Genomic DNA, 21,032 nt, shown 5'->3' on the forward strand with positions numbered 1-21,032 from the left:
TCAAACTAGCACTGCATCATGATGTGTTGAAATGGACAACAAAAACTAAAACGCTAATGCAACATCTGTGGTGCTGCACTTACCAGAGCTGGTCTCTGCAGTCTTCTATCCACTTCTGGGATAAAACAAGATGATGAAGTTTCGTTCGCGTGGCATGATTTTACGTATACATGCAAGAGAACTCACATGCTTGATGCACAACTGGCACCGAGACGCACTGGTCTGACTAACCGTTTCGTGTGCCATGGGCCCAACCTGTGTCACTGTGAAATGCTCTGCATGTGGTCATTATTGATTTGAACTGATTTGAACTGTATATTTCAGAATCACTGACACAGTGTACGTTGTGCACATTAAACACAGAATTCATTTTGACTCTATGCACTTTAAATCAGGATACTGAGTGATGCTCTGTACATGAAATACAAAGAAAGAGCCCCCATAGGAGCATGGATCCATTTAATGTATTTCATTTATTCTTAATCATTTCTGTGTTACTTGGACGGTAACAAAGTATTTTCTTTGAGTATAATCCACGCAAGTCATAGGTGTAATTCTATTCTAAAACTGTTGCGTGTAAAATGATAATGAAGGATTATCTGATGGCATCATGACGTATGCAAATTGTGATGACATGACTCAGCCTCTGTCCGATTACTGACTACAGTGTTGGTTCTCCAAAATAACTGACAACGCCGCCTACAGCATGTCAATGGGTCCATTGTACCTTGTCATCATCAGCAAAACCATTCACTACCTCCACCATCAGCGTCTCCTGATTCTGGCACGATTATGAAACACAAGCTGCAATCATCATATCACTGTGCTTGTATATTATATGTTGTTCATATGATGCTGTCTGTGAGAAACTATGGAAAACGAAAGTAATAATGAGGACATTAACTAAAGGCTTATGTATATACATATTGTTAATCACATCAACTTAAAGTTTTGAGGAATTTGAGCTGTATAAACAGAAACTGTAAAACTCATAGTAAGCGTCAATTTTGCTGAGCGCTACATTACGATAAATTATCAGGAGCCATTAGAATTAGTATCTGTAATCTATTCTGTACCATTCTCATTGTTTAACAATCGATAAGATTTTTGATTCTGTAAAGTGTTAACATTTGACGGCCCTGATGCTGTTTTCTTAGGTTTCCAAATGGGGTGGCAAATATTTACTTAAATAGTCCTGAGAGCAGCTATAATTCCAGATTTTAATACTATTCATGACATCTGATCCTCTCTTTAATCGCTTAAGCAATCTATTATGATCATACAGCATATCTGGATGTCATTACAAAGAAATCTATTCTTTCATATTAACTGTCTGAAACTATTTGGATAAAAACTATTATTACCAACAACTAAATACTTGTTTACCCAAACAACTTCATATTCCACTAACTATAGCTACATAACAACTCTCATTATGTCAACGATATGCGACCGAGTGAAACATGATTGAGTGGCGCTTTCAAAATCTTTGAGACACATTGTCTCCGCCACCGAAGGGGGCATTATAAGAAATCATTATGACTCAGTGTCAAAAACGTAATTGTACTGTAGGAAGTTTACCACTTGTGCATACTCAGCTATCTATGGAACTTCTGTTCTTGTATTGTTTCAAAATGCAAAAACTGATATAGGACTCACTCTTGTTTTGCTTCATTTTACTGTTTCCAGATGAGAAAGTTCTGTATCATTTGTTATGGTAATTACTAATGCAATAATAACTAAATTTATTCCAAGTAGTTTAACCAGCAACATGCTTCACAAATCATAAAACTTTTAGGTATGTTGTTAATTGGTTTCAAGTGATTTATTTCGCAACACAAAGATTGCGCGCTATAAGCGCGCTATCGTATCCAAATTTCAGCACGCACTATTGGAGCCTCCAGTTTATTGTGTTAACAAACTCCATTCATTATTACTATTATCATGAAAATCATTCTTTGTATTGAGACCTAATGGAAGACTCGGTCCTGTGTTAGCAAGCTTTTCCACTTTTCACCATCGACTTCTGTAGCTGATGATTCAGTTTCATAAAGAAAGCAGGTATTTAAACAGTTCAAAATACTAGACGAAGCAGGAGAACTTTACAACAGCTCACCAATGCTAGAGCTTACGTTTTTCATTATTTAATTATTCTCCTGTTGTCGTCAGTGTGATGTGACCTTGTTTCGTGAAAATTTTACTTCTGATTCAAAAAAACTTAAAAAATCCAGACGGTAGAAACGGAGGCACCATTCCAATGCAAAACCACAATTAAGCACGTAAACAACATGTCACATGATAGATGCGTGCAAGTGGTCCTCTGCAATTGAGTAAAGAGACAGAAGAAACCTAATAAGTGTTCGCCAGGATTCAGTTTTGGCACCATTTTGGTTCAACTCACATCATGTAAATGGAGAATGACGAAGTTAATTTACGCGGATGGTTTGGCTTTGGCAACTCAGCAGTGAAGCTGGTGAAGGGATACACTCTGTGGATCTGAGTACAGTGCATGGCAGTGTGGAGATTAAAATCAAATGCAACTAAGACTGGATTCAGCTGGTTCGATCTTAACAACAGAATGACCAATACGAGACTACCTAAGATTTTCCAAAATACCTAGATGTGACTATTGGTAGTACCTTGTCGTAGAAGGGACACATTGAAACAATTACATCATACAAAACCTGAGTAGTACCTCATGGAGTGCAATAGCTACAATACTACGGTGTTCATCCTTTGAAGTCGTCTACACTGCTGCCGAATACTGTGCTCCAGTAGTTCTCAAATGATAAAAATCGATGCGCAGCTAAATCCAGCAATGAGAACAAAACAAGTTGTATTAGATCTACTCTTCTTCACTGGCTCCCACCTCTGAAGTACATCGTGGCACCAGATCTTCGGAAACAGAGTACCCTCCTTAAGTAACACTAAAAATTTATTAAAATTTCTGTGTTTCCAATGCGCTCTAATGCGCCTGCACTTAGAATGAACCGATTAAAATGCAGGCAGCCACTAGCCATATTGGCAGAATCGCTGCAAGCATTGGATGTTGGCAGGTGCAGGAAGTGGTCGGAAACGTGGAATAATGTTGCCCATAAGGAATAATAGACCCTTATAAGACCCCTGCAGAAAGCCTCCGCTGATGAAAAAAGGTTTCATTTTCTTAATGTGATTGTGTAAATGTACGTCAGACCATCAGATACACTGCAGGCAACTGTAAGAGACGAGATTACCCTGGAAATCTAGAAAAGTTCCGTAAAGTGACAGAGGTAGGGCATGACTGGGTTGAAGGTTTAGATATTAACTGTAGATTTGGTTGTTTAGCTGCATTTAATTTATGAAATAATGCAATTCATGTACGTTATTTGCAGTTCAGTTCATACTTCCGCATACTAAGTAAAGATATAAATATAACTTTTGCCCAAATCTCTGAGAAGGAAATTAATACGTTTCTTAAAGCAGGAGTTTAAAAATGGCTCCTGATGGTAGCTTGTAACTATGTCTACAAGCTTTTTGACAGGCATTGACCATGTGAGTAGAGTACCAACTGTAATAACACACTTCGGAAGAAGGCAACAAAGAGAAGAAAACCCAAAGAAAACATGGAACATAGCACATTAAGATGAACCCGAAACACTTCGTGACAGGATAGGTGATGAACTACATTAAATAAATGGAACACTAGACGTGATTTTTATTCATCAGTATAATTACAATGGTAACACATTGAACATTAGGTACAACGGTGATATCCATAAAATAAATAATTAGGTTCTCGAGAGGGATGTGGTTTCGACTGAGATCGTAGTATGTAATTTCGTCGGTCAGCTTCTTGTTTCCGGAAAAACGGCGTCATACTAGGACACGTCAGCGCTCTCGTCATATCGCTCTCACACACACGCAGGTACATATGAAGGATGAAGAGTTGGCCGGCCCCCTCGGGCGCACGGAATGATCTCTGCTGCAGGTCCCGCGACGTGACGTCACCGCCTCACTGCCGGGGCACCGGCCGCACTCTGATGGGCTTCGACGGAACCGAGACGAGCCTCATCACCATCTCTGGCTCCTCCTCGTCGGCCAGCTCCAGCCGGAACCTCTTCGTAATCTGAAAGGCAGGCAGGACCATTGTCAGATCCGTGGGGGGCGTGGGTCACCTTATTACTTGTGCTGCTAACCTGTGCCATATGATTATAAACAGATCGCCTGTCCAATAACTCTTGCATCTGAAACTTCCCGACAGATTAAACTTGTTTGCAGGACGGAGACACGAACTCGGGACCTTTGCCTTTCGCGGCCAAGTGCTCTACCAACTGAGCTACCCAAGCGCGACCCACGACCGGTCCTCACAGTTGTAATTCCAGCTGTACCTCGTCTCCTGCCTCTAAACCTTCACAGGAGCTCTCCTGCAGCCCTTGCAGAACTAGCACTCCTGGAAGAAAGGCAAATGTCCAGAGTTCTAGTCTCGGTCCTGCACACAGTTTTACTCTACCAGGAAGTTTCGTATCATCGCACACACTGCTGCACAGTGAAAATTTCATTCTGTTCAACTTTACATCTAATGGCTGTGTTGGCGAAAAGAGTAGTAACCGTATATAAATTCTGAGCCGTCGTCTTGCTTCCTAGACACACCAAGTGGTTGGTGAATTTTTGGTTGGTTGGTTGGGTGGTTGTTTTTGGGGAAGGAGACCAGATAGCGAGGTCATCGGTCTCATCTGATTAGGGAAGGACGGGGAAGGAAGTCGGCCGTGTCCTTTGAAAGGAACCATCCCAGCATTTGCCTGGAGTGATTTAGGGAAATCACGGAAAACCTAAATCTGGATGGCGGGACGCGGGATTGAACCGCCGTCCTCCCGAATGCGAGTCCAGTGTCTAACCACTGCGCCACCTCGCTCGGTGGTGAATTTTTGGAACCTTGTTTAAATGAACGAGGCTAAATGATAACTGAAGGAAACAGAATGAATGAACCAAAATAAAGGGAAAGGCAATGTGGTATGGGAAGACTTTCATGATGTCTTGGTGTACTATGCAAAACAAAATTTCCACCATCGCTTCCCAGAAACATCGCCATCCTTTCTCAAGCAGACTGAAATACGTGATTCCTCACTAAGGGGAGCAAGATCACGGAAATCTGAATATGGGTGTTATTTTGTTACCTGAGTCCGAAACACCAGCCTTTTGCAGTGCTGTAGGATTGGGTGTAATGCCGTTATACACACAATTATCAGACTTGAAATATTTTAAGAAACAGAGCAGCCAGCCACTTTTTACGTATTTTTATTTATGCCAATGCGGGTTTAGGGCTTTCAGCCATCATTAACTCGCCTATTATATATTTGAATTCAATAAGTACATCGTTAAACATCGACAGTAATTTGTATTCTGCAGCTGTCCTGTATAAAATAGCCATTCTTGGCGAGTCGTATATTTACGATTTATTACTCGTTAGATGTACTTCTATGAATGGTGTTGTCCCGATTTTCGTATCTCTCATCGTGACACCAGCACATTTTCATCTGTACGTTGCATCAAAAAACAGCGCAGTATACGCCATACTGCAGGCTGACATCTTTGTTTACATCCGACAATTATGTCTGTGGTCAGTCACGTTTTACTTACAGATTCTGAAATTACTATTTCTAGTTTAAGTTTGTGTTTGACTATACAACTGAAAGTGCTTATCATGATTAGACTGACTGCTATGTATAGTTATTTAATAAGGGCTGCAGTGAATGGTTGATTAAACCATACTGAATATTAAACAATACAGCGCCTTTTTTATGAGAGAACTAATATTACACATTTACAGTTGTAGTGACATTTGCAAGAATGCCATACCAACTGTGATTTAAATATGTAATATTAATTGTTTAAGACAACGTGTTCTATATTGTTTTTATTTTTATGGTGCTCCATATAGTGCAACTAAACAGTCACTAACACACTTATTTAATAACTATACAGAGAATGCAATATACTCATGTAAATCATTTCAGGATTTTTAGTCATACAGAAGCTAAAATTAGAAACAGTACTTTCAGAACCTGTAAGCAAAAGTATAGTTTTCATCATCGATATAATTTTCAGATGTAAGTAAAGATGTCAGACGGTAACATGACGGATACTGCGCTATTTTTGTGCGAGATACATCCGGAAAAATATTTGAGCCACATCTGGAAACACGAAAATCGGAATAAGAACAAGCAGAGTAGAAGTATAACTAAGGAGCAGTATAAGGCAGATATATAACTCGCAAAGTGTAGTAGCTAAACATAACTCTTCTTTTGCGTGGGATAGCTGCACCATCCAATTTGCTGTTCATGTTCTAACAATGTACTTATTGAAGACTCAAACATGTAATACGCTAGTTGAAGATGGATGAAGACCGAAACGCGTATTGGAATAAATAAAAACAGATAGAAAAGTAGCTGGTTGCTGAGTTTCTTAAAATAAAATAAAATAACTCCACAATCAGTAAAATTGATAAGTTATCATGTCAGACATATATTCATCATGTAAATATAGGTACCAACTGTCTAAAAATTTTATTAATTTACTCTTTACGCTAGTTTCAGAATATATTTATTCCATTTATAGGCAAATGTATCCCATTCTGTGTCGAAAGTTTATCCTGATCTTGGAACACAAGGAACCAGGTGCTCACCATTCAGCAGATATATTTTTCCACCCTATCAGCGGAAGGCTAACCAAACCGTTGGTGTCCACGACCTCCCCGCTGCTCGTTGCACAACCTTCCCACACTACCATATCTTATGAAAGAAAGCTAAACTAAACACTTAAGAGTATTTGTTAATTCTATTATTCACCTGGGCCATTATAGAACCTTCGGGTGTTGTGCTTCGGATCAGAAATAATTAAAAAAGGTACACATACGTACAAAAACGTAACAAATGCATGTATTACCTGTCGATTAAAATTATAATATTAGGGTGCTGCACAAGTTCGTAGCATTTTTGTTTTGAATGTTGGTATTCCGGTTGCTATGGGTTTGTTTATCGATTGCCATTTTTCATTTCTAGTTCAGTGGCGCAATTTGAGTTTACATGTTGTCATTTTCATTTTGTCACTTGGAGACATTGAGTCGAGCTGTGGAAGCTAGAAAATGGAGTTCCAAGCAGAGAAATCGGAACATTTTCTACATATTCTTCTGTTTGAGTTCAATACCGGAGTGAGTCCAGCAGAGGCAGCCAGAAACATTTTCGTCCTTTATGGGGATAATGCGAATGGACAGGGCACGGCAAGAAGTTTTTTTTTCGCATTTTAAGGGGGATCGTTTTGACATTAGTCACTCTCCACGTTAAGGAAGATCTCCGGAATTTGATGAACATCGTTCAAAATTATTAATCCAAAATGATCCTCGTTAGTGTACTCGAGAATTGTGAAATGTGATGAACTGTGTTCATTGAGGGACATTTGCATGCAATGGGAAAGGTTCAAAACTCGGGTGTGTGGGTACCACATGCTCCAAGTCACAGGAATCGGCAGGTTGTCATATGTGCATCTCCGCTTGCAGGTCAGTAATTGGTTCATGAACAATAGCGACCATTTCTATACTGCACCCTTACCGGTGGCGATAAATTGTGTCTTTACGCTGAAATTATGAACATAAAGGAATGATTATGATCAAACAAAGCATCAGCTCCACATACAAAGAGCTTTGCGCATGTACGAAGGATACTGTTATGCATCTGGTGGAGCAGCAAACACTTTTAGTTTGAAAGGAAAAACAACAACAATTCAGAGTGTAAGGATCAAATACGTTTTAATGTACACGTAGGGATCTCATATTTACAGATAAATATTTGAGGTAGTAATTGCTGATGATACGGCGGAGCAAAAATAACGTTTTAATCGTACCTTCTAGTCGTATCCGTCACGCAGTTGAATTTAGGGTGAAGCACATGGAATCTGTCGCTGTTTGTAGCTTCGGAAGGTGACAGTATCTTCCAAACCTTCGATGGCAACTCACGCCTCACAATTATTTAAATTCTTATTCTTATCTAGCAGTAGGAAGAGAAAAAGCACCGCTAAGTAAAGGGAAGAGCATTTCATCATCAGTAAATCATATGAGGCTACGTTATGACGTCGGTGAAAACATAGCGTGCGATGTAGAGCAGCACTGAAGCACGCTGACATAAACAACCATAGCGTCGTAGCGTTACAAGTTGTTTTTAAATACAGTGCACTGCTCTCCATAATTTCTGGAAAGCGTCTGTTTAATACTGGTGTTACAAATATCGAGCGCTTTAGAGTTTTCATTCGTTTCGTGCCTTCCGAGATTTTAAACCTACGTTACGTGAATATCAGTGCTGTATTTACAGGCTAGTGTTAATATTTGTTCGCCTTATAAGCGCTACGTGTTGTCTTGAAACCATTACAGTGCTTTAAATGATTTCCTGATGGCCTCGGCTTAATAGTGTTCTTAGAACATATCATGCTTTCACAATTTTCATTCACTTCGTGTCTTGTACTACCTATGTTCAACGACCTTAGATCGTGTTACTGCACGTCTGCCCGACGTTTGGAAGTTACCTGCACAGCTCACCGACAGATAAGTTTTTACTGATTATTACTTTGTTACAGCTTAAGTGTGTAGTAGGGCTTTTTAGTTTACTGTAAGAGTAGCGGATGTTGCCGTAGGTTACTTGGTAAGCGCGAAAAATGTCAGAACTGTGGCTTGATGTTTCACTGGGGAGAAAGCAGCTTGGAAGCTAAAAAAAGGATCAGATGACGTTCCTCCATGGAGTTGTAGATTATATAGTCGAGACAAAAATGTCGTGGAACAGGGAAGAAACATTTGTACCCTCGACGCAGAATTAGAAAGGGCGTATTTTGAATTAGAGACAATTGGAGCTGGAAGAAGGTGACAAATCACATCTACACCTACATCTACATGATTACTCTGCAATTCACATTTAAGTGCTTGGCAGAGGGTTCATCGAACCACAATCATACTATCTCTCTACCATTCCACTCCCGAACAGCGCGCGGGAAAAACGAACACCTAAACCTTTCTGTTCGAGCTCTGATTTCTCTTATTTTAATTTTATGATCATTCCTACCTATGTAGGTTGGGCTGAACAAAATATTTTCGCATTCGGAAGAGAAACTTGGTGACTGAAATTTCGTAAATACACTCCTGGAAATTGAAATAAGAACACCGTGAATTCATTGTCCCAGGAAGGGGAAACTTTATTGACACATTCCTGGGGTCAGATACATCACATGATCACACTGACAGAACCACAGGCACATAGACACAGGCAACAGCGCATGCACAATGTCGGCACTAGTACAGTGTATATCCACCTTTCGCAGCAATGCAGGCTGCTATTCTCCCATGGAGACGATCGTAGAGATGCTGGATGTAGTCCTGTGGAACGGCTTGCCATGCCATTTCCACCTGGCGCCTCAGTTGGACCAGCGTTCGTGCTGGACGTGCAGACCGCGTGAGACGACGCTTCATCCAGTCCCAAACATGCTCAATGGGGGACAGATCCGGAGATCTTGCTGGCCAGGGTAGTTGACTTACACCTTCTAGAGCACGTTGGGTGGCACGGGATACATGCGGACGTGCATTGTCCTGTTGGAACAGCAAGTTCCCTTGCCGGTCTAGGAATGGTAGAACGATGGGTTCGATGACGGTTTGGATGTACCGTGCACTATTCAGTGTCCCCTCGACGATCACCAGTGGTGTACGGCCAGTGTAGGAGATCGCTCCCCTTACCATGATGCCGGGTGTTGGCCCTGTGTGCCTCGGTCGTATGCAGTCCTGATTGTGGCGCTCACCTGCACGGCGCCAAACACGCATACGACCATCATTGGCACCAAGGCAGAAGCGACTCTCATCGCTGAAGACGACACGTCTCCATTCGTCCCTCCATTCACGCCTGTCGCGACACCACTGGAGGCGGGCTGCACGATGTTGGGGCGTGAGCGGAAGACGGCCTAACGGTGTGCGGGACCGTAGCCCAGCTTCATGGAGACGGTTGCGAATGGTCCTCGCCGATACCCCAGGAGCAACAGTGTCCCTAATTTGCTGGGAAGTGGCGGTGCGGTCCCCTACGGCACTGCGTAGGATCCTACGGCCTTGGCGTGCATCCGTGCGTCGCTGCGGTCCGGCCCCAGGTCGACGGGCACGTGCACCTTCCGCCGACCACTGGCGACAACATCGATGTACTGTGGAGACCTCACGCCCCACGTGTTGAGCAATTCGGCGGTACGTCCACCCGGCCTCCCGCATGCCCACTATACGCCCTCGCTCAAAGTCCGTCAACTGCACATACGGTTCACGTCCACGCTGTCGCGGCATGCTACCAGTGTTAAAGACTGCGATGGAGCTCCGTATGCCACGGCAAACTGGCTGACACTGACGGCGGCGGTGCACAAATGCTGCGCAGCTAGCGCCATTCGACGGCCAACACCGCGGTTCCTGGTGTGTCCGCTGTGCCGTGCGTGTGATCATTGTTTGTACAGCCCTCTCGCAGTGTCCGGAGCAAGTATGGTGGGTCTGACACACCGGTGTCAATGTGTTCTTTTTTCCATTTCCAGGAGTGTAGATCTCGCCGCGACGAAAAACGTCTTTGCTTTAATGACTTCCATCCCAACTCGCGTATCATATCTGCCACACTCTCTCCCCTATAACGTGATAATACAAAACGAGTTGCCCTTTTTTGTACGCTTTCGATGTCCTCCGTCAATCCCACCTGGTAAGGATCCCACAACGCACAGCAATATTCTAACAGAGGAAGGACGAGTGTTATTCCACGTAGGTTACTTGGTAAGCGAGAAAAATGTCAGGACTGTGGGTTCATGTTTCACAAGGGAGAAAGCTGGTTGGAAGCTGAAAAAGGATCAGATGAGGTTCTTTCATGGAGTTGTAGATTATATAGTCGAGACAAAAATTCAAGAGGAGGAAACCTTAAAAACGAGAGTTCAGTTTCCGGTTAGCAATCGGTATGAATTTTTAAGGCTGGAAAATGGCCGGCTCCGAAGAGGCACCAAATGTAAGGCGCTTGTACTTGTACAACCCGAAAGGCGTATTGATAACCAAGATGTTCTGGGAATCAGCGTCCAAGGGTAACTGGTGGTATGCCACAGCCAGGTTGATCTTTGAAAAGTACTCGCCCCCAGGCAAGCTTGGTGAGAAGGTCTTCCTGTCGGGGATGGGGTACGTGTCGACGAGTGACTGAGCATTGACAGTAGCGCCGAAGTCCCCACACCGGCGAAGGGACCCATTGGGTTTCCGTATGACCACCAGTGGCGTCGCCCAGGCACTGTACGTCACAGGCTCCAGAACGCCAGCGGCCTGGAGCCGATCAAGTTCCTGCTTGACCGCTGGCCGTAAGGCCACCGGAAGGGGCTGGGCCCGGAAAAAGCGAGGCTGCGCCTCGGGCCGAAGGGTGATGTGCGCCTGAAAATCGGAAGCAAATCCGAGATCCGTTGCAAACAACGACGCAAAAGCGGAGCACAGATGATCCAAGTTCTGAAAAGGAACAGCCGTGAAAACGGCTGTAACTTCGTCGGAAATTGAAAATCCAAACAGTTGAAACGCATCCAGGCCGTAAATATTCGACGCCAACGAATGATCGACGAAAAATAGAGTAAGGAGCCGGGGAACAAGTTTGTACGTGGCCTGGATGACGAACTGCCCACGAAGGGGAATGGAACCGTCACCGTAGACGACCAAACGCCGAGAGGGAGGTGACAGGAGAGCCCAGCCGTTTACATGTCGCCATATTAATCAGGGAGACGGTGGCCCCAGCGTCAGCCTGAAAACTGACATCCTCAGTGAAAAGGCGGTGCGTGAGGAAAAGCTTCCGCGCCGATGGGTCATCCCGTGGGACGACCGATTGCAGAGCATGGGCGGTATCTTGAGGCCCAGGAGGGGCAGGACTGGAGCGAGTCGAGCGACTACGACAAACCGATCGGATGTGGTCCTCCTTGTTACACAGCGTGCACGTTTTCCAGCAGTGGGGACAATCAGCTCGCGAATGTGTGGTTAAGCACTGTGGGCAAGACGGAAGTGGGCCGCGCGAGCTGCGACAAGGGGCGACCGAAGGCGCCGATGCCGCAGAGACGTCGGACAAAGAGGAGTCCCGATGGCGCTGGCCTCTGTCGGCCGGGCCATGTCGACGTCGCGAGGGCGGAAACCGCCGGGACGCCGCGATCGCCGCCACATGCGGTCGCGCCATAAGACGCTCGTTAACCGCTTGAGCAATTTCGCAGGAGTGGTCAGTGCGGAGAATCTCTTCCAATGAGGGGTTGCCGAGTTTCAACGCCGCTGTGCGGACCTCAGGATCGGGAGCCAGCTGAACCACCACATCCCGGATCAGGAAGTCCGCATACGAAGCCTTACACTGCTGATTGGTGCACGTAAAATCGCATCGACGGCTGAGACCCTGCAAGTCCGTGACCAAGGAACGATACGATTGACCGTGTCCTTTATGGTACTGGTGGAACTCCAGCCGAGAGGCCACCACATGGTAGCGTCAAGAATAATAGTTTGTCAGCTAAAGGCAGATCTCCTGGGAAGAGAGAGCCACAGGATCGGACAATGGTGCCAACTTGCGGAGAAGAAAGAACGTGGCTGGGGAGGCCCAAGACAAAAACAACGACCGCTGCAAGGAGTCACCCGTGACTTGAAAAGACGTGAAATGTTGTTTCAGCTGATGTAAGTATGTTTTCCAGTCTTCTCTAGCGTCATTAAATGGGGGAACGACGGCGGACGTGGGAAAGCATCGGACACCCGAGGACTCAGAAGCTGTTGTGGCAGTGAGGCCCTTGCATCAACTTTGTCTGTTAGCAACTGCAGTGACTGCTGTGAGATGTCTAACTGGAGCTGCTGCATGAGCTGCTGTTCTTGCTCCAGAAGACAGACCAACTTCCCCTCCATGCTAATAATTACCACCGTTTACCTCGTCCCCAAAATGTCGTAACCGCGACCGGAACGGTAACGGGGTTGTCAAGAATGAAGCGCGGCGGCACCAAACGGGAGCGACCCGCGAACAACAAACGAACGAGGAAGGACGTACAAGTACAACGACGGACGACCGAGCAAGAGCATACGAACAACAACACGCAATAAGCAACGGGGTCACAAGCGACAACCTCACGAATCCACTCGTACCCGGAAACAGAATAAAGTATACACGCTGTCTGTAGGCGAGAATATCAGACTGCCTAGCTGAGCGAGAGGCAGGCGCTTAATTACAGGATAGGGTACGTCGGTATTGGCTGCCGGGACGACGTGCTCCACCGTGGCGCCCTCACGTTATATGCGGGGGCAGGAATGCATGCAGCCACGGCTTAGGGCGCGGCGGCTGCAGAGACCTCTGGCGGTAACCGACGTCCATGGCTTCTGACGCGGATTCGAAACCCGCGGCGCTCGGTACCAGAAGAAACATGTGCTTGCGATTTATTTCTGCAAGAATATTTCTCTGATAATTGTACACAACTGGCCATTAAAATTGCTACACCAAGAAGAAATGCAGATGATAAACGGGTATTCAGTGGACAAATATATTATACTAGAACTGACATGTGATTACATTTTCACGCAATTTGGGTGCATAGATCCTGAGAAATCAGTACCCAGAACAACCACCTCTAGCCGTAATAACGGCGTTGATACACCTGGGCATTGAGTCAGAGATTGGATGGCGTGTACAGGTACAGCTGCCCATGCAGCTTCAACACGATACCACAGTTCATCAAGAGTAGTCACCGGCGTATTGTGACGAGCCAGTTGCTCGGCCACCGTTGACCACACGTTTTTAATTGGTGAGAGATCTGGAGAATGTGCTGACCAGAGCAGCAGTCGAACATTTTCTGTATACAGAAAGGCCCGTACAGGACCTGAAACATGCAGTCGTGCATTATCCTGCTGAAATGTAGGGTTTCGCAGGGATCGAATGAAGGGTAGAGCCACGGGTCGTAACACATCTGAAATGTAACGTCCACTGTTCAATGTGCCGTCAATGCGAACAAGAGGTGACCGAGACGTGTAACCAATGGCACCCCACACCATCACGCCGGGTGATACGCCAGTATGGCGATGACAAATACACGCTTCCAATGTGCGTTCACCGCGATGTTGCCAAACACGGATGTGACCATCATGATGCTGTAAACAGAACCTGGATTTATCCGAAAATATGACGTTTTGCCATTCGTGCACCCAGGTTCCTCGTTGAGTACACCATCGCAGGTGCTCCTGTCTGTGATGTAGCGTCAAGGGTAACAGCAGCCACGGTCTCCGAGCTGATAGTCCATGCTGCTGCAAACGTTGTCGAACTGTTCGTGCAGATGGTTGTTGTCTTGCAGACGTCCTCATCTGTTGACTCAGGGATCGAGACGTGGCTCCGCGATCCGTTACAGCCATGCGGATAAGATGCCTGTCATCTCAACTGCTAGTGATACGAAGCCGTTGGGATCCAGCACGGCGTTCCCTATTACCCTCCCGAACCCACCGATTCAATATTCTGCTAACAGTCATTGGATCGCGACCAACGCGAGCAGCAATCTCGTGATATGATAAACCGCAATTGTGATAGGCTACAATCCGACCTTTATCAAAGTCGGAAACGTGATGGTACGCATTTCACCTCCTCACACGACGCATCACAACAGCGTTTCACCAGGAAAAGCGGCTGTTTGTGTATGAGAAATCGGTTGGAAACGTTCCAAATGTCAGCACGTTGTAGGTGTCGCCACCGGCGGCAACCTTGTCTGAATGCCCTGAAAAGCTAATCATTTGCATATCACAGCATCTTCTTCCTGTCGGTTAAATTTCGCCTCTGTTGCACGTCATCTTCGTGGTGTAGCAATTTTAATGGCCAGTAGTGTAACAGACTACAGATCTCCTCTACGACATATTGAGATATATGTCATGTAAGAGAAAACAATTAGTAGTTTGTGGAGATTTCGATGTAGATTTCTTAAAAGGTATGGACAGGAAAAGTGAACTAAGATTAATATTTGGGTGTTTCAATCTAATTTCATCAGTCGGTGTTCCACCAATTAATGTGCAGCAAAATACTAGGGCACTGATCGATAACAATTTTATAGACAGATGTGCACCCAACTGCTAATTGACTATCATGATGCACAATTAATGGAAATAAACAGAATACCTCCTTACAACCTTGAGGTGGTTTCATACAAAGCAATGAGGCTTATTAATGACAACAGTATACCATAATGTTTTAAGAGTAAGCTAAAAGGACTGGTATGGGATGACGTATGTGTAGAAAGAGTCGCTAATGTCAAATTTAAATTATTCCATAATACATTTATGTCAATATTTGGAAGTTGATTTACTAAAAAATTATCCAAAAAATCCATTTAAAAACCAAATAGGCTGTAGATAATTGAGGAAATTAAAATCTTATATAAGACGAGGAGGTTCAGTTTGAGTTATGGTCCAAAAGTACTTGCATTTGATAAACAGTGCTGTAGTACTTGAAGGGAAGTCACTCAAATTTCAGAAGTACGCATACCCTGATACAAATAAATAACGCAGATAGTAAGGTTAAAACTTCATGGAACATTGTTAAATAGGAGACAGCACAGCCAGTTAGTGCACAAGTTTCCATACCAATTAAAGTAAATGACAATGTTATGCCTGATAATTTACAAGTTGCAAGTGCTTTTAACAATCACTTCCTAAATGTGGCAGCAAATGAAGGAATAAATGGTTCAGCTAAAGAAGCAAAAGAATACATTTAACATGTCATGCCACAAAATTTTAAGTAATTAGAAGGAGCACCAATACCCTTCACTGAAATTAATAAAGTTACAAAAATTCTAGGAAACAAATGCTCTTGTGAGGTTGATGGAATTTGAAACAGAATTCTGAAAAGTTGTTCCAGCTTAATGAGTAATGTCCTTAGTAATATATGCAATGCATGTCTGGCACAGGAAATTTTTACAGACGAGTTAAAATATACAATTGTTCAACCTTTTCATAAGGAGGGTGACAAGACAGACTTAAACAATTTCCATTCAGTTACCTCGCTGACACCTTTTTCCAAAATATTCGAAAAAGTAATGTACTCAAGATTAGTTGTACACTTAAATTGAAACAATTTACCTAACATATCACATTTTGGAGTCGAGAAAGGTTACTCAACTGAGAATGCTGTTTATAAATTCTCTCATCAAATAGCACATGCCTTAAATAATAATACATCACCAGTTGGTATTTTTTGTAATCTTCCCAAGGCGTTTGATTGTGTGGATAGCGATACTTACTTAGAAATCTCAAGTTTCGTGGAAATGATGGCTATACGCACAGCTGCTTTGAATCATACTTGACAAACTAAATGCAAGACTTTCTGCTCAATGGGTCAGACAGTGTCAGAAAGGTAGAAATTTTAGTGACCTGGGAAAAACAATCAAAAGGAGAGACCCACAATGCTCAATTTTGGATCCACTCTTATTACTTACATATGCAAATGACTTTCCACTTAATATTCGACAAGCAAAATTGGTACTTTTTGCAGGTGATATAGCACTATAATAAAATACATTACAGAGAATGCAAGAGAAGAGTTGGTAAATGACATTTTCCAAAGAATTAGTAAGTGCTTCTCTGACAATCGACTCTCCCTAAATTTTGATTAAGAAAAAGTCACTCTACATTCAGTTCTATACATAAAAGAATCATACCAGCAATTGACGTAGCACATGATCAGGAGTCAGTAAGTAGGGTAGACTGCTTCAAATTTTTGGGTGTAGATACTGGTGAAAACGTGAACGGGGAAAAGCATATTATTGAGCTTCCGGAACAATTAAGTTCAGCTACATATGCTCTTCACACAGTTACTTATCTTGGAAACAAACGTATGAGCTTCCTGGTATACTTTGCACATTTGCACTAAAGAAAGTCCTGCAAAACATTCTTCTGGGGTAAATCATCACTTAGAGACAGAGTACTGATTGCACGAAAGCTAGCAGTAAGGATAATGTGTGAATGTGTGCTGTTCACCCACGGACCTCATGTGAAGTATATATATATATATATATATATATATATATATATATATATATCCGCTAACGAAATTCGTTAATGATAATACATCACAATTTGAGAAGTACTGTGATATACTTACCTACAATTTTAGAGGGGAAAATACCTTTATTATCCACTGTTAAACCTGTCACGGGCCCAGAGAGGAGTTCAATATGCAACAACAAAAATTTTTGATGATATGTCAAGTAACATTAAATGTCTGACAGTTAGCGAAGAGAGTTTTAAATCTAATTTAAAATCATTTCTCCTGGACAACAACTATTCTATTGGCGAACTTCTACTTAAAAAATACTGGTACCCAGTAAAACAAGTTGTGAAGCTGCATGTGTAGAATGAAAATAATAATGTTTTCATTACTGTTAGCACTAATCATGTATACATATCCTGTAAACTGACTCGTTCCACATCATTTCGACAAGAGAATCGCTCAAATGATCTATGGAACATGTAACTAACTAATTAACTAAACCGCGGAAGGGTTGCGTCACAACATAGCAGACTGGCATAAAACGTAGAGAGGGGTGACTTGCTTGTTGGTGATGAAGACAGCACAACAACCAGTCTGCAAGCGGACAAAATCTCTGACCCGGCTGGGAATAAAACCCGGGCCTACTGCACAGCTGTCAGATTGCTGACGACTCAGCTACGGGGTGGACTAATCAAATACTGTGATGATTTTAGGAGCCATCGATTGCTGGTGAAATGAGGATTACCATGGGTTGGCAACAATATGAGTGGAGAAATTACACGTTAGTTTTTATATTGAGCGCGAACTTTCCGTAACCGGATTTGTGCTAAGGTTGTTTGTTTCAAAATTTGGTCAGAACTGCAATTGCAGTGGCAGGTTAGAGAGGTGTAAACCCCACTGGCGTTAGGCAAAAGAAGCTAATGTTAACACGGCAACAATGTTCGAGTACAATGAATTTTGTGGAGAATAGAAATCTATGTAGGAATCAACATGGGTTCCGAAAAAGACGATCGTGTAAAACCCAGCTCACGCTATTCATCCACGAGACTCAGAGGGCCATAGACACTGTTCCCACGTAGATGCCGTGATTCTTGTCTTCCGCAAGGTGTTTGATGCAGTTCCCCACAGTCGTTTAATGAACAAAGTAAGAGCATATGGACTATCATACCAATTGCGTGATTGGATTGAAGAGTTCCTACATAACACAACGCTGCATATCATTCTCAATGGAGAGAAGTCTTCCGAAGTAAGAGTGATTTCAGGTGTGCCGCAGGCGAGTGTCGTAGGACCGTTGCTATTCACAGTACACATAAATGACCTTGTGGATAACATCGGAAGTTCACTGAGGCTTTTTGCGGATGATGCTGTAGTATATCGAGAGGTTGTAACAGTGGAAAACTGTACTGAAATGCAGGAGGATCTGCAACGAATTGACGCATGATGCAGGGAATGACAATTGAATCTCAATGTAGACAAGTGTAATGTGCTGCGAATACATAGAAAGAAAGATCCTTTAACATTTAGCTACAATATAGCAGGTGAGCAACTGGAAGCAGTTAATTCCGTAAATTATATGGGAGTGGGCATTAGTAGTGATTTAAAATGGAATGACCACATAAAATTAATCGTCGGTAAAGCAGATGCCAGACTGAGATTTATTGGAAGAATCCTAAGGAAATGCAGTCCGAAAACAAAGGAAGTAGGTTACAGTGCACTTGTTCACCCACTGCTTGAATACTGCTCAGCAGTGTGGGATCCGTACCAGATAGGGTTGATAGAAGAGATAGAGAAGATCCAACGGAGAGCAGCGCGCTTCGTTACAGGATCATTTAGTAATAGCGAAAGCGTTACGGAGATGATAGGTAAACTCCAGTGGAAGACTCTGCAAGAGAGACGCTCAGTAGCTCGGTACGGGCTTTTGTTGAAGTTTCGAGAACATACCTTCACCGAGGAGTCAAGCAGTATATTGCTCCCTCCTACGTATATCTAGCGAAGAGACCATCAGGACAAAATCAGAGAGATTAGAGCCCACACAGAGGCATACCGACAATCTTTCTTTCCACGATCAACACTAGACTGGAATAGAAGGGAGAACCGATAGAGGTACTCAAGGTACCCTCCGCCACACACCGTCGGATGGCTTGCGGAGTATGGATGTAGATGTAGATTTAGAATGGAAAAAAGATTTAGAAATGAGGCGAAAATAAATCGTCCCTTCTTTTGCAATGTCTGCAGAATCCTGTAACCTGTGGTGTTTTTAATAACAGACAGTTGACTTGCTGTACTGGCCTAACCTGGTTACACTGTTATGAAACTTCCTGGCAGATTGAAACTGTGTGCCGGACTGAGACTCGAACACGGGACCTTTGCCTTTGGCAGGCAACTGCTATAGCGACTGAGCTATCCATCACGAGTCACGACTTGCGTGTGAAAGGGAAAGGTCCCAAGGTCGAGTCTCGGTACGGCACACAGTTTTAATTTGACAGGAATTTTCATATCAGTGCATACTCCTCTAAAGAGTGAAAAATTTCATTCTGTTAACACTGTTGTTTGCAAACTCGCTAGCTCTAGCTGACCTTCAGCTGTTGGACTGCACCTCTCCTATCTTGTAGTGGGCCAACAGCGGACGGCCCCGCCACTACAGTAGTTTCCCGTCCTAACAGTCCATCCCCGCTGATAGTGACCATAGAGTAAATATCTGTGGAGTGAGCATTGCGTTCTGCGCATGTTGTCAACAGTAAACCAGGATTGTCACGTGTTTTCGGGACATCGCTGTGCGTGTGTGCTTTCTGCAGCGTTTGAAGTTTGTAATATCAAGAGTTTTTGTTGTGTTTCACCGTTTGAATTACTGTTATTGCTACAGATGCAAAGAAAATTATGTGAAAGTAGGGGTAGTAACTTTTCATGAGTAGATACCATGTAGCTCTAATTATAGTTATCATATTATTAAGAGACACTGTATATGTTTAAAAATTTCGAGACGCATTATAATTAAGGCTTGATTCTGTAGACCCATTTTTCTACGATTTTATGACTATGTAATAGATATTACGGGTCGTACAAAAGCTTACAAACAATCGCTTGCTCTCGTAAATTTGCTAATGGAACAGGAAAGGGAATGGTTAGTTGTTTCAGCAAATACTATCCTCCATGCATTTATCAGTGACTTGTCGATTATGTATATAGATTACGCAGTCTACTGTTTATTTAATAAACTGGGAGCAAGTACGTAAAATGCGTTAAATAAATACTTCAAAGTATCAGCAGTAAGAAAAATTGTGCTTTAGGTCGCAAGAACGAGAAAATAAATACGCAGAAATAGCAGAAAAAAAGTACGAATTAGCAGGGATATAATCGCTAATGAGTGGCAAATTCGGCGTTTTTCGGACACTTACGAAATACTAGCGTACTGTCAAGTCGTTTTGCAAGACTATCACTGCAAAAATGTACGTCAGGCTCTGTAATACTATAAAGTGCCGTATCATACCGAAAACTACCAAAAATCGAGTGCATCTGAACTGTGCCACCTACCGCAAAGAAGCAGGATGTAATATCACTTGCCCTTAAAAGTTAGGTAGCTGGTTTATTCCCGGTATCAAATGGAAACTGTTAAAAAGTCTGCGCAGCATATACAGGATGTTACAAAAAGGTACGGCCAAACTTTCAGGAAACATTCCTCACGCACAAATAAAGAAAAGATGTTATGTGGACATGTGTCCGGAAACGCTTAATTTCCATGTTAGAGCTCATTTTAGTTTCGTCAGTATGTACTGTACTTCCTCGATTCACCGACAGTTGGCCCAATTGAAGGAAGGTAATGTTGACTTCGGTGGTTGTGTTAACATGCGACTCATTGCACTACAGTACTAGCATCAAGCACATCAGTACGTAGCATCAACAGGTTAGTGTTCATCACGAACGTGGCTTTGCAATCAGTGCAATGTTTACAAATGTGGAGTTGGCAGATGCCCATTTGATGTATGGATTAGCACGGGGCAATAGCAGTGGCGC

General features: G+C 43.2%; 1 protein-coding gene across 1 annotated transcript in view; it reads right to left on the reverse strand.

Annotated features, from left to right (window-relative positions):
• Positions 1-3,673: 3,673 nt before the first annotated feature.
• LOC124620381 (cytochrome P450 315a1, mitochondrial) overlaps positions 3,674-21,032 on the reverse strand; it is a gene marked incomplete at its 5' end in the record, with an annotated part of 153,145 nt that continues 135,786 nt past the window's right edge. Inside the window, one exon of the mRNA XM_047147059.1 lies at positions 3,674-4,105. Within this exon, the coding sequence (XP_047003015.1) occupies positions 3,992-4,105 (114 nt within the window). The remainder of the gene's footprint in view (positions 4,106-21,032) is intronic.

The sequence above is a fragment of the Schistocerca americana genome, chromosome 1, assembly GCF_021461395.2.
Source record: "Schistocerca americana isolate TAMUIC-IGC-003095 chromosome 1, iqSchAmer2.1, whole genome shotgun sequence".
NCBI lineage: Eukaryota > Metazoa > Arthropoda > Insecta > Orthoptera > Acrididae > Schistocerca > Schistocerca americana.